Source organism: Sitophilus oryzae, unplaced genomic scaffold, assembly GCF_002938485.1.
Source record: "Sitophilus oryzae breed Bouriz unplaced genomic scaffold, Soryzae_2.0 scaffold_465_pilon_pilon, whole genome shotgun sequence".
In the NCBI taxonomy this organism is placed as follows: Eukaryota; Metazoa; Arthropoda; class Insecta; order Coleoptera; family Curculionidae; genus Sitophilus; species Sitophilus oryzae.
The window spans coordinates 598386-614210 of NW_022147046.1; the positions used below are offsets into that span (position 1 = coordinate 598386).

Here is a 15825-nt window from a genome sequence, read left to right on the forward strand (position 1 = left end):
CAATTATTAATAATAAATGAATATAATGTTTTGTGTGATATTAAAATGCGAATAAATAATTCTATAGGGTGGTCCGAACTGTATTCCGGAAACCTCGGCAGCATATTCTGCAGATAAAAATAAGTAAAAAGGTTTGTATAAATGTATGTCCTAAATTGCTTAGTTTCGGAGATACAGGGTGTAGAAGTTTCATTTTTATTTAGATTTTTTCGAAATAATTCCTGAAGTAATGTCAATATTTGGATGGAAATTGGTGTCTGGAAGTTTTTTGACATGAGAAATTTGATTTTGATGTCAATATGACTGCTATTTGTAGGGGGCGCCACCTACATGTGTTTTACCTGTTTTGAAGAGTAATAACTTTTCGTCCGAATCTGTATAAAACTACTGAGTGAAAAAATATACATTTCCGTGATTTTTTACGTAAAAAATGTCTCTTGGTGAAAATCGCTACGAGCAACCGTTTTCAAGATATTTAGAATGGAAGTAGTTAATACATGTCATTATTGATAAAAAAATGAAAATGTTGAGTAGATATATAGTTATTTGACTGAAATGTTAAATTTGGACACTTTTTACTTTTTTTAAATTATTCATAATTTTTTCTTCAAAATGATGATAAAACAGTTTCTGTTGAACATTTGACACAAAATCATTTCAAATTTATGATTTCAGTTTAATAACTATTAAGTCAATATGTTTCATTTATGTCAATGATGACAGGTATTGATAATTTCGATTCCCAATGTCTCGAGAACCATTACTCGTAGCGATTTTTACCAAGAGACCTTTTTTACGTAAAAAAGTCGTAAATGTATATTTTTGTGCTCAGTAGTTTTATACAGGTACGAACGAAAAGTTATTATTACCCTTCACACCAGTCAAAAAATATATAGGCGATACCCTCTACAAGTAGGAGTCATACTGAGATATAAATCAAATTTATCATGTCAAAAAACTCCCAGAGATCAATTTTCATCCAATATTGACGTTACTTCAGAAATGATTTGAAAAAAATCGAAATAAAAATGAAACTTCTACACCCTGAATCACAAAAAACTAAGCATTTTAGGACATACGTTTATAGAACATTTTTACTTATTTTTATCTGTAGAATATGCTGCCGAAGTTTCCGGAATATAGTTCGGACCACCCTGTATATACTTCAGCTCAGTGTTAAGAAAAAAAAAATAAAGATATACAGTGGAGATGTAAGAGGTAATCTCGATAAATGGGAAAGTTATTCATATTTTGCATCACTGAAGTCTACTAAATCTTTGACGGCGAATTTTTTCGATCGTATGGTACTTTGATTCTGTATTCAGTGTGTTCATAGTGATATAAGTAAATGGTACAGTAAGAAAATGTTTCTTTTAGGGTTTATAGTGGTGGCTGCTTGCGTCATGACATTCGAGGCAAGAGATTCGGCTGCCAAAGTAGTACCGGCCCGGTTCAAAATGAGTACTACCGGACCGCCACCTGGTGTATGTCCTCATAGCTCTACCCTTAGATCGGGACATGGATCTTTAAGAACTGCCGGATCTCAAACTGCAGGTAAATACAGAGCCATCAACAATGATTGAAATAGTGATGGCTATATTCTATATTTTGCCTTCGATTGGCAATAAATTTAAGAAATTCGAATATTTATCAGCTGTAATCACTAGCGTAAAAACAAACTAAAATCTAAATATGTACAGTAGTAGAGGAAAGTATCCAAATATGGAATACCATTTAGTTTTTGTGTTATACCGTGCTGGCAACTGTTACTTTTGTGTCGGTATTTACAAGTGTGGAATTAAATCGCATAGGGATCTTATTAAGTCGGAGTGAGAGAAATGCGACGATGTGCTGTTGCGGCGTTGCCGGTACGCCTTTCCTTATCAAGTAAAGTAAAATCACGATCGCAACCCGCTTATTTTTAAACTTTTTTTCGAAAAGATAACTAGATAGGGAAAATTACAACGACTCGTTAATAAATAAAGAAATAAAGTATCACGAAACGTAATTAAATCGTGAAGCTAAACGCATCATGTACACCTTTCCCTAGAACTTTAAGTACTGACAGAGGTACTGATTGGGACTCGTTTACGCTCGTGTATAGAGGTTGTTAACTGGACAGTTACTTATAGGGGAACAGAATGGCAACACTGCCTATTGAGAACGCATGCACTTATAGTATATAGTCAAACTATCGTGCAAAATATATACGAAAAGGTGTGGGATATAGACGCGAATCTGATTGGGTCGGCCGCCCGACTGCGACAAATCTGCTGTATCCCCTTCCACGTCTCTTAATGCGCACAGTTTTCAGTTTATTTCATGCGTTTGGCAACGTGTTTACTGTTCTCTCTTTGTTCGGTACATTATAAAACGCATTGTACTCTTCTTACATACGGAAATCTCGACCCAAGACTAACCTTTAGCAGCCCTTAGTATGAAAAAAAGGGTTTCTAAATCAAAAATTTCTATTCTTAGTCTGATCAATTTTCAGGGACCATGACCAGCGGTTCACACCACGGTCACCACGGTAGTTTGCACGGTACTCACCACTCGGATCACCACAGGCACCACGGCGGTCATCACCACGCCTCAGACAGGCACGCTCTCACGCAATCTTTTGTACAGTTTTCGAGAGGATTGGCTTTAGAATCGAAAAAACTAGGCCATCGCAAAAATATACAGGTATGATACTAGCATTCCAGGTATGATACATCAATTCCAAGCTAACAGAGCGCTGTTTTTTTTTCTATACCGTATATTTGCGAGTAGGTCTATAATTTTATGTGTACCTACACCTTAGCAAATTTATTCAGAATTTATGTGAATAAACTTACTCGTCATCCGTATCCTGTTTTATACTTTTCATTTTCCTATGCTGTATTCAAGTGTCCAATCCAAAACAATTTAATTTGCAAAAATAAACATTTTTAAAGGTAATATCACAGGTAATATAAAGTTCAAGAAACATTATTTTATATACCGGATGCGTCTCAAAAGTGGCTCACCAACTTTTTTCTTTTTTCAAATAAAAAAATTGGCGCCGGGAGGCACGTATAGCCGCCCATTCTAAAATATGTTAATAAAAAGTTGGTAGGCAGTTCTTTTAGTTTCAAAGTAAAGGAATTTTTCCCTGTTTTTTTCCTCAAAACTGCGACTTTGACTGATTTTGATGTTATTACAAATTTTGTTGCAAATATTATTCCTAATCTTAAATTGAAAATCGCGTTTCGCTAGCTACTGTAATTTTGGAGTTACGATTTTTTAAAATTTTTAGAATAAATATGTGTAAATGCAAAAAAAACTTTTTCTTGAAAGCAGTACCTACCACAATTTTATAAAACGGGCCATTAAAATACTATGGACAACGCAAACGACGCCTCGCGAATTGAAACGATATTCTATTGGTCTGACGTCACCCGCCGTTCTCGTCGACGCGCGATGGCCAGCAGCAGCCAGACGTGTTCCGTTTATGTACGTATTTAGGTGGCGTACTAAGACATTTTTGTTGCTTTTAGCGTTGATTGAAGGAGCTTTTTATGCTTTTTTGTGCAGTTATTATTTGTATGTGTTGTGTGTTCTGAGAATTTTTTAAGTAATGGCAGATTCCGGGTTTGTAAAAGCACAATCAGATAACTTGCCAAAAGTCGATGCTTTTATGTTGGCTGCTTTTATAAATACAAATTCCCAATTTATTGGTGCTGAATTACGAGGAAAAAAACAGAGAGGTATGTAACATTTATTCTTTGTAGTACTGAGGCATATTTAAGTATAAGTAGGTACCTACTGTTACGAACTTTTATATAGTTATAAATATTAATGTTATAAACTTATTTTTCAGATCAGGTAGGGAGACGTATGGAGATAATGCTGTATGTTATGTAGAAATGAAAAGAGACAAAAATATTTGTTTAGTACGTGGAAAAGTAACTCCAGAGCATAGCGTGAAAAAGAAAGTTTTTTTTTATATATTTACACCCCCTTACCTTTGTTATTTTTAAAGATTGTTTTTTTTAAGAAATTATAGGAAATAAATTGTCAACGCCGCCTTACAACGACTCATCCTTACAACATTATCAGTAACATTACAACATTATCAACGCCGCCTTACAACATTATCAGTAATGAAAATATTATACAAGGTGTCCCATAAGCAAACGCCTAAATTAAGTTACTTTTTTAAGTGGAACACCCTATATATTTTTGGATTCTTCGGAAGTTTCTAGATATTCTAGATATATTTCATGTATAATATCCTATACCTATCTTCAAATGTTTACGAAATATTGACAATTGAAAAGCGAAAAATACCTACAATTTTCTGGACCACCTTTTTTGAGACGCCCTGTATATCTAGAATTAATTTTAAAAGAGAGTATATGAAAAACCATGCAACTTTTTTATTTAATGTTTTCTTCTAAAACTTAAGAGCAGTTAAGGCTATATGTGGGTGTCAAAATATAATGAATAACCCTGTACATTCAAATTTCATATACCTATGTAAGACAAAATACATAAATATATGAACTTACATCAAAATGATCTTCACAACAATAAATCGTAAAAATAGAGGATAATTTAACGTTTTTCTTTTCATCTCTTCTCATGGCCTTGGACCATTTTTTTCTGTTTTCGCTCATCCATTACTATTTATAAATATCACTAATTACTAATTATGTATTAATTACCCCAAATAACTAAAATTTTGACTCGGATTCAACAGCGTTTAAAAGCAAACTGTGTAAAATAAACACGCGTCTGGCTCCACTCAACCAGAAGAACGGCGTGTGACGTCACAGCGGCAAAGCGCGGTAGAGAGCGTTTGCCCGGCCATTGAAATTAACAATATTTAATTATTTTATATTAGAGGCATTTCTTAACCGATATGAACGATTTTTTTTTGTTCAATTTGTAATTATATGAACTATTTTTTAAAACCATTATTTAAAAACATGCATTTTCCTCATTGAAAACCGCGTTTCGCTAGCTACTGTAATTTTGGAGTTACGATTTTTTAAAATGTTTAACCCCCTCCCATACCACCTTACCAACCTCCAACCCCCACCAAAAACTAATGGCCAGATTCTCGGGTGCCACAGTATTTTTGTGCCAAATTTGGTTAAAGTCGTTTTAGCGGTTTTTGAGTTATCGTGTTACAGACGGACAGACGGACAGACGGACAGACAGACAGACAGACAGAGAGACACCATGAAAATATTGTTAGGTTTTTCGTCGGTTCCGTGTGGATAGAACGTCACAATTTATTTAAACACGATTTATTTAACACTAATTAACAAAAACAATAACAATTAAAAGACTTAAAGAACTATTTATAACTTATTTACAATTTATCTAACTATTTATCTAACAGGAATTTATTTTGAATATAGCGCGGCGATTGTAACTGTACGCGTCGACCGGTTGTCTTTCTCTCTGTCCTCTTCAGGCTTCAGGCGCCGGCTTATATAGGAGAGAAACAGACAATCCAGATTTGTCTAGTCAATTCTTAGCCGTTCTAGAAGGTCGGCGTCGCCGGCGTATGAGTCATAGCCGAGTGGCCAAGCCTAAGGCGGAGTTCACACGGTACGGGTCCGCAACAATATTGTGTATTTAGGTCATTTATGACCCAAATAACTCATTTTGAGTGAAATTAAAAAAAATCTTTTTTTTGTCGATCTTAATAGCCTACCATACCTGTTGGTATGGTCGGCTAAAAAATAAAGACCTCCTGTAGTTTCGAAACAAAGCAGAATCGGACTTTTGTTGATATAAAAAATAAGTCTTATTTTTCGTGAAGAATCTCCCCGCGAGAAATGATATATACTTTTTGAAACGCCCTGTATATGTATGTATTCTATACACAAGGTACAATGGTAATCCCGAGGATAATACCTAATAACTAATAACTATTTTCGTTTATTTAAAGGGTTCTTCGCCTAGCGGCACTAGAAGCAATTCGCTCAAGGTTCCACAGGGTTCTATAAATCGTAGTCCATCCGCACCCGACTTAGTGCTCGAAAAGGTACCTCCTACGGGTTCCCTCAAGGAAACGCTGCCGAACCATCTCCAGCATGCTCAAAAATCCGCGATGGGGAGGCAGACTTCCAGAAGAACTTTTGCCGCTTGCGCCCTCCTCAATCCGGGGTTGCTGCACAGGCATGCTGTTAGTGTTGATGAGACAGCAGCTAATTACAGGTATAGTAGAAGAAACAGGACTTATTGAGTACGCGTGTATGTTCCTTAAGAGCGCTTTCACACATTTTCACACATCACGCATTTCACACATCACGGCAATTGTATTTTCATTGTATACATTCTTGATTCGTAATTGACATTGAAGAATGTCAATTATAAACTTATAATAAAATATGGTAGACCGGATAAATCTTGCGTTGCTCAACATGGAGGCAATTAATTAAACAAGTCTTAAATTACAGGCAATTAGATGCATATGAGAGCGTCAAAATGAATAAATCTAAAGATAATATGAACAGAGATAATGGTCCAATTCCTTCCAGTTCTCTGTTTCTATTGCTCTGGTCTCGGTAATAATTGTTACGCTCCGTTGGTTTTGACCACGCTTGGTCAGTGCCAACTGAACGCCTATTTATAGATATTAGTTTAGTTTTAGTCATCTGCCGATGATGTTAACATGTTTAGCCAAACGCGCGTCCACTGCAAAAGTAAAGTGTATTGGTGTATTGTGGTAAATTTAGTTTTTTTGAAACGCCCTGTATATGTATGTATTCTATACACAAGGTACAATGGTAATCCCGAGGATAATACCTAATAACTAATAACTATTTTCGTTTATTCAGCAACTGACTGTGCCTGGTGACATTTCTTCTTATCAATTTGTTTAGGAGCAACGACTCTTTGCAACAGGGTACAGGATCGCAAGGGTCGATGGCGATGGACCTCCATCTCGAATCGGTGACTCTGAGGGTGCGAGACAAACGCAGAAATCCGCTGAAGCGACAGCGAAAAATCGAAGAGGACGAACAGCACAACCAGAGCGGGACGTCCCGCAGGAATTCGCATTCTTGTTCGCCTAGATTGCCGGGACAGTACGGACTGAGGGACAATGCAACTGGTACGATGTTTATAATGTTACGTTTTTACTGGGTTCCGTGTGGGTAGTTTAAAGTTTTATTTATTTAACAGAATTTATCACTAACGAACACAAGAAACTATACACGCCTCGGTTGATTATACGAAAACAGAAAGATGTAGAAACAAAATATTTTATGGCTATAGGTGGAAAGGCAACGTGCATAATTTAAAATTATTTTGAAATGTACAGGGTGTGTCAGAACTAAGATCCATACTAAAGTTATATTTTTTCTTATACACATAACACCCGGTATTTTATTTCATTTTTGAATTCTTGGACATAAAATAAGGCATTTATTATAAGGGTTTAATATGTTTAAAAGCTTTGTTTTTAGAGATATTTAAAGATATTTAAATATGCATGCTATAATAAAAAAGTTTGTCAACACCCTGTACATTATATACTTTTCAGAATTAATTCATGTGCTGACTTTCAAGCCAGAGAAATAAACTGTACTAAAAAATTTGATTGCTTCCTTAAATGTATACAGGGGTTATCAAAAATTGCTGGTCTATTTTAAATATTTATTTTACATAAAAACTTCGTTATTTCAAATACAACACTATGTATTTTTTTAAATAAGTCCAAGCAAATGTAAATGCTCTTTCAAACTATATTAGGGTTTGCTATGCCTATCTGGCTCAGATTTTGAATAAAAAGCAATTTTTCAATAAAATTGTAATCAAGATGGCTGGTGTCGCCATGGCAATTTTCTAGTCACACCTAGTAGCTATTTTTAAAATCCACATTAGTTTATGGACTTTATTTTAATTTATAACAGGTTATTTTTATTTAATTTACCTACAATAAGGTTAATAAGTAAGTATTTATTATTTCATTAGGTTGCACATCTTCAAAGATTGTTATATATATATATTACTTTACTCATACGGTGACTCTTTGCAGGTGGTTCAGCTCAATACTTACCTAATAACGCAGGTTATAATTCGTACAACGCTCCCAAAAGACGCAGTTCGAACGCATCCGATTGCACCCATCGATCCAGAAGTCGAAAACGGGAACACAACAGCTGTCATCATGCCAGAGGAAAGCTGGAACGAGCCATTAGTTCAGGTAATGCATAGATAAATGAAATAAATTTAGATTGGAAAGTCCGTCAAAATATATAATTGTTTTGGATCGCGACCGTTGTATACGATCTGGCGCTGCTATAGCGGTTGCTAAGAACAACCGCAAACAATAACAGAAATATTTTTTTCTTGCCAAAGTCAGAATCTTCAAAAATTATAAAACCGTTCTAAATTTAAACCGCCCTCATTGAAAAAATACCAAAAAGTGTTTAAAGCGTCCATTCTCAAAGTAATTTTTGCTGTCTTATTGTGAGTTTAATTTAAATTTTACTTATTCAAACCGGTGATAATTGTGAAAAAGTGGCATTAAAAACTGAAAAACTGTGCTGTGAACTGTAAACTGCAAAAACCATCGTGGATCGTGGCATAACGTCGGTTTCCAATGTTTCATAGGTATTTCACATACATGTCATTATATAAAATAATGTTTCTTGTATGCAACACACTTTATTTTATTTATAAAATTAAAAGAAAATAATAATAAATTTGAATAAACAATATTTGGCGACATAATTTCGGAAAAAGCGGAACCGATCCGAAATTATCAAAAGCTTTGGGTCGCGACCGTTGTAAGAATAGCGCCAAATAGTGTTCACATTGTCCTTATGGGCACTTTCCAGTCTAAACTTGTTTCATTAATCTATGAGGTAATGGCAGATTCAATTCATTATAAGGCTGTTATTCGCTTCTTACCTTGATTATGGTTTTTAGGTCCATTTCTATAATTTTCCTGAAATTTTTAATATTACGGAACACGATTTCTGGAAAATATTTGTTATTATTGTCACCAATTGGCCTGTCATGTACCAAAACCTTCGTATTTTGGCCGGCGGACTTGACCTGTCGATTAAATCTTACGGATCAGTATGTGAGCTATAAAAACGACTTCTTTAAATTTACGCGTTTTCCATTGAGATTCTCTCAATGAACAACCCGAGCTTCCGACCACTTTATATTGTCCTGTTTTGACCAAACATGATCCGCAATAACTGACTTCATTGTTTCACCTTCTTGTACATGTTTTTTTTTGCTCGCTAAGTCGTACATTTAGAGGATGTTTATTCTCTCCAATATACGACCCATCGTATTCACAAGTTACCGGTAGATGCACTCTTTCTCTTGTTTCAATGATTCCGGCCTTGTTTATTTTGTTAGGAAGCTTTTAATTGCAGTTTTAATGTTGTATTGTATTGTAATGTATTTTTTGGCTATTCGCCTGATCTTTTCCGGCGTTCTTTTTACTTATGGAATAGTCAAGAGAGAGAAAGCACCCTTCCTCGGGAGGGTGCCTTCTAGTTTGATCAAATTGACTTCAAAAATATATAAACTAGCACAAAGGGAGCATATTTTCTTAAATAACATTTTTTTAAAAATTAACAAATAAGGGAATGGGGGGTGGTGGAATGGTGGTGGTCGATTTTTCAACCAGAGACTGTTAAAGCAAATAGATAATATGTAATTATCTAATGTATACAGGGTTGTTCACCACATACGACACGGAGTATTGTAGCTAAACGATTAGATTTTTACAAATTGTAAGTTTTGGGTTCGTTGAAGGACTATTAGAGCTACAATTTAAAAATATTTTTACAAGATACAGAGTGTCCCAAATAAATAAAAAATATCAAAGTTGTATTTTTTTAAATGGAACACCTTGTATATTGTTACATTTTTAGTTTCTACGATTAAAATTAAGGTAAATTTGATAAAGGTTTATTACACTTAAACCTTACCGTTTTGAAATATTTTCAATTTTGTGAGGAATTGCAGTCAAAATTTTAAAGACTTCATTTCTCCAAAGTTGGTATCAAAGTTTTAATACTAAATATTTACTGAAGTTTATTTATTGATCAGTTATTGTGTTGCAATAATAAAAATTATACTACCTCATACAGAGTGTCTAAAATTTTATTTTAAATAATTACTAGCTTTAAACGGCAATAACTTGTTTAATTTAAATGGAACACCCTGTATATTTTATGAGAATCAGATGCACAATTTAATTGTCTATCAAATTGTATTATACCATTTTTTACCTATAGCTTCAAGTTTCCGTAGAAAATGCATTTTCTTGTAATTTTAAATTCATTTATCAATATACCCATGGAATACTGACATTTTAGACTATTTTTAAAGATGTACCAAATTTTTAAAGAGTACAGATACTAATATTGTCGATATAGTTAGTTTATTTCATTAAAAAAACTGTTTAAATATTTGTTAAAGAGGACCAGTTAATATGATTCCAGTATTTAAACTACATTAATTGACTGTTTGCGTTGATTAATAATAATTGCTCCAAAAACTAAAAAACTGAATTTTTTATGTGACAGTGTGATAAAAAGTAAACACCTTAAAAATGATATTTTATTTTTTGACAAATGCTTATTTGTAACAACAGAGACATTCATTTTTATAACTTATTATTATATTGATTTCTGATTCAAATCCACATTTCTTTAGAATAATTTATTCACGAACATAATTAAGTATGTAATTAATTAGTATTTGGGCGGAAATTGTAATTATCTAATGTATACAGGTGTATACAGGGTAAATAATGGTGGTATATTTAATTATTGGTAAACTCTTTTGTAAAGATTTAAATAGTTTTCTTTTTGTATGCAAATGGGTTAGTAATATTACCGTTTTGGTAAAAATGATAATATTACTATCCTGTACATTTTGTACATTTGTTGCTTTAAAAACAATCTAAAAGGTTAATATTCCATGGTTATATTGATAAATGAGGTCTAAATTATAAGAAAATGCATTTTCTACGAAAACTTGAAGGGATAGGTAAAAAGTGGTATAATACTATTTGATAGACAATTAAATTATGCATCTGATCCTCCTAAAATATACAGGGGGTTCCATTTAAATTAAATAAGTTATTGCCGTTTAAAGCTAGTAATTATTTAAAATAAAATTTTAGACACTCTGTATAAGGTAACACAATAACTGAACAATAAATAAATTTCAGTAAATATTTAGTATTAAAAACATTGATACCCTTGGAGAAATGAAGCCTTAAAATTTTTACTGCAATTTCACAAAATTGAAAATATTTCAAAAACGGTAAGGTTTAAGTGTGATAAACCTTAATAAAATTTATCTTTATTTCAATGGTACAATTTAAAAATGGAATAATATATAGGGTATTCCATTTAAAAAATACAACTATAGCATTTTTTACTTATTTGGGACTATTGCAGTTGAGGGTTGGAACCTTTGGTGTTACACAGCAAAATAAAAACACTAAGTCACCACAATACACCAAAACACTTTTACTTTTACACTGGACGCGCGTTTCGCTAACCATGTTAGCATCATTAGCAGATGATTATAAACTCATCTGCTGTTTACACCAAAACACTTTTACTGTTACACTGGACGCGCGTTTCGCTAACCATGTTAGCATCATCAGCAGATGATTATAAACAGCAGATGAGTTTATAATCATCTGCTGATGATGCTAACATGGTTAGCGAAACGCGCGTCCAGTGTAAAAGTAAAAGTGTTTTGGTGTATTGTGGTGATTTAGTGTTTTTATTTTGTTATTTGGGACACTCTGTATCTTGTAAAATTATTTCTAAATTGTAGCTCTAATAGTCCTTCAACGAAACCAAAACTTAAAATTTGTAAAAATCTAATCGTTTAGCTACAATACTCCGTGTCGTATGTGGTGAACAACCCTGTATAATGTATAAACTGTGTGCATTATCCAATGTAAGAAAAAAAGAGTAAGTTCATTTTGATTATCTCTGTTAGCTCTCTACTCAAAAATATAATATGCCCATATCAAGTAAATCAAATTGTGTTTTTCCGCAAACTCGCATGCATCCTATGAGAAATGATCGAAAATATACAGGATATGTTAACGATTTTAGAAAATATCATCCGAGCTGTAAATTTGGTGCACTAAATAAAAAGAAATAAACGTCATAGATACATTTGTTTCTATATTTTTAAATTTTTATTGCACGAAATTTGCAAAGAAAATGCTTAGACAATTACCTATTACCATTTTTGATACACAGCGAACTCAGTGTCACCCTTGGACCCTTGTGTCACCAATGCTTACTGGTCGAATATTCAACCGCTTACGTTAACTTTTCGCGCCAATTCGGCCAACTTATACAGGGTCCGGCAATAGTGCGTCGGGCATCTGTAGCTCCTAAAATAAAAAACTAGCAATTTTCTTTAAGTACTAACCTAAAGTATGTAAGTAGTAATACATCCGTATTTCAGGAAAATATTTTAACTTCTACAGAGTGGCTCAAAAAACTGTGAGTGGATCGGGATGATTTTTTTTTAAATTGAACGCCCTGTATATTATTGCATTTTTGGGCTTTCTTTCAGATCACTTTACATAAACAAATAAAAAATATATATTTTTCGGCATTTCTTAAAAAATTATTAAAAATACAAGAAATGTCCTGAAATCAAAACTATATGTATTTACGTTAGATTGTCTGTACTTACTTTGCTATAAATATCGTAATCTTAAATCATACAGGATGTTTAAAATTCGACGCCAAACTTTCTAAAATAAAAATTAAATTTTCTTCGTTTTTTAGCCGACCATACCAATAGGTATGGTAGACTATTGAGATCGGCAAAAAAAAAGTTTTTTTAATTTCACTCAAAATGAGTTATTTGGATCATAAATGACCTAAATACAAAATATTTTCATGGTGTCTGTCTGTCTGTCCGTATGTAATACGATAACTCAAAACCGCTTAAACCGATTTTAACCAAATTTGGCACAAAATACTGTAGCACCCGAGAATCTGGCCATTAGTTTTGGTGGGGATGGGGGATTTAGTAGGGGGGTTTTGGGGAGGGTTAAAAATTTTAAAAAATCATAATTCCAAAATTACAGTAGCTAGCGAAACGTGGTTTTTAATTTAAGATTAGGAATAATATCTGCAACAAAATTTGTGTTGACACTATAAATGGATCTTTAATAATATTTTGTGAATAAAATTTTTCTGCAATATGTGGATTTAAAAATGATTGAGTTGAACCTGAATCGATAAGTATTTTTAAATTTTGTTCTGGAAAAATTACAAAGGGTAACTCACTAGGGCTAAACATATTAAAGGAAATAATTTCTGGTGTTGTGTATTTTTGGTTGTCGAGGAAATTTTCGTTTTCTTGTTCTTGTGAAAAATTGTTTAAATTTTCGGTATTATAAAAATCAGTTTCATACTCGTTTTCGAAGTTATCACTCTGAATTTCAGATTGAGATTTTTGTTCATTTTCCGTTTTGATATTATATAGTTCCTCAAAGGCAAATTGAGGTGGACGGAAATTATTAAAATTAGGATTGTTATTCGGCCTAAAGCTATTAGATGTTTGGTTTGTTGAAATGCTCATAGGCGTGGGACTAGGTTGTGGCAAATTTGGATTCGGTCTAGTAAAATTTGGTTTTCCAAAAACTTGCGAATTTGTGAAAAACTCTTGTGGTTGTTGATTTACATTAGGCCTAATTTGAATAGGCTGTGAGGGAAACACGGGCTTTTGTGCAAAATTATTTTGTGTGTTATTATGAGTATTAGGATTAAATGGTTGAAAATTAGGCTGAAAGTTAGGTCTAAAATTATTAGAAAATACGTTTTGATTTTCAAAACTATTTGTACTGTTGTTAGATAAATTATTAGACAATTGAGGTTTAGGCATAAATTTTCCTGAATTTTGTAAATAATGAATATTATGTTCTTCACTCACAAACTGTAGGGCTTCCATTAACTTTTGAGGGTGCATACAACGTATTGTTGTACCCAGAGGCTCCCTTAACCCCGATAAAAATGTTTTCAAGGCAAGTTCATTATACAATTTTCTTTTTAAATTTTTAGCTGTTTCTGTTAATTCATATAAATCAATATGCGAACACAGTCAATTTAGCATATGGAGAACTCTATCGTGAAATTGATTGGGTTTTTCATTAGGATTTTGTCGCAACATAACCAAATCTCTGTTAAGGCATACTTCAACTCTTTGATCGGCAAAATTACGTCGAAGAGTGTCTTTTAACTCGTCCCAAGTTTTAACGTTCTGTATATTAACAATTAATTTTGCATTTCCCGTCAATTTTCCGATCAACGAGTTAAGTAAATAAGTATTTTGAAAATTCTGTGGTTCAGCAGCAATATAAAAATTATCAATTAGACTCTGACAAGTTACTAAGTATGTATTTAGATCATTTGGGTTACCGTCAAAGAACGGAACACAGTTTAGATATTCTGGTTTTAAAGACATTTTTACGTTTAAAATTAAATTATTTTCTCTAAAATTTCTTAAATTATTAGGTACACTAGGGTCACTTGAAGGCGTTAAATTTAAATTTTGTAAATTATTTATAATATTTTCGAGCTCAGACATTAAATTAAAAATTGCACTTACATTAGTATTTTGGCCATTCTTTTTCTATAAGAATCAGGTCTCTGGTTAGCGATGCTGTCTTCCCAAATTACTGGTTCTTGCGAAATTCGACGATGCTGTTCAAATTCCCTGTGGAGTTGATGTTCTGAAGACCAATCTTCGGTAGACCAAAATCTTCTTTCTTGAACACTACTCTGTTTTGGACAGTTTTTGGTTGATCGTTAAACGAAAAATTCAACGTACGATACGCTAGAATCCCAAAAACATCCTACCGACTGCGCCAGTTAAATAACTAGAACAGCCAAATTCGTTTAAAAATATTTATTTATTAAAATTACAACTTTTAAAATGGCATCTGCCTGAACAATAACTAGTAAAAAGAAATACAAGTTGTCTAAGCTAGTAGAAAAAATGTCTATGCTGCCGCGGCGACGCGTGCTGCGGGTATATCAGCGAAATATGATGAACCAGCACTTCTGGGGTAGCGTCACGACATAACTCGTGTAACAAATAGTTTTTTACACGTAAAAAATATTTTTTTTGCGTAAGAATGTTTTTCTACCAGAAACAATAAGTTTTTGACGCGTAAAGAAATAGTTTTTTTACGTAACAAATAGTTTTATATGCGTAAAAAATAGTTTTCTACCAGTAACAAATAGTTTTATACGCGTAAAAAATAGTTTTCTACCAGTAACAAATAGTTTTATACGCGTAAAAAATAGTTTATTACGTGTAACAGTTTTATTCGCAGAAAATAATAAAAATAGTTTTTTACGTGTAACAAATGCTTTTTTACACGTAATTTTGATTCACTTTTACAAAATTTGTATTATATTTTTGATCAACACGTGTACTGATCACAAATAGTCGCGTCACTACGTATTTTTAAGCCGTTAACACGTTTCGTTACAACGAGCTCGTGTGTCAAGGCCGTCTCACTAGCTCGTATGTCACGGCCTTGAATTTTTACTCCCAGAGCGCGTAAAGAAGTTTCGTATTCTATTATATAATTATAATTATTTATTATATTATATTATAATTATTACAAGTACTAACCACAACACTACAATATAAAAAAACTATACACATATAAACTAAAATTCGTAATATAAATGGCAAATAATAATTATTATTTTTACACACACCACTGGCACTAGCAGTAGATTGTGTTTGTCTCCGAATATATGCCCCGGCCCGTCCACAATTCAATCCCAGCATCTTTTTTCTTCGTCT

The 15825-nt window shown here is 33.0% G+C and overlaps 1 protein-coding gene across 2 annotated transcripts in view; it reads left to right on the plus strand.

Moving 5' to 3' along the window:
• LOC115885984 (lateral signaling target protein 2 homolog) overlaps window positions 1–15825 on the plus strand; it is a 44643-nt gene that overhangs the window by 7398 nt on the left and 21420 nt on the right. For both annotated transcript variants that reach the window (XM_030905018.1, XM_030905017.1), the window contains exons 4-8: window positions 1378–1554; window positions 2495–2685; window positions 5927–6195; window positions 6864–7093; window positions 8021–8188. In XM_030905018.1, coding sequence (XP_030760878.1) covers window positions 1378–1554; window positions 2495–2685; window positions 5927–6195; window positions 6864–7093; window positions 8021–8188 — 1035 coding nt within the window. The remainder of the gene's footprint in view (window positions 1–1377; window positions 1555–2494; window positions 2686–5926; window positions 6196–6863; window positions 7094–8020; window positions 8189–15825) is intronic.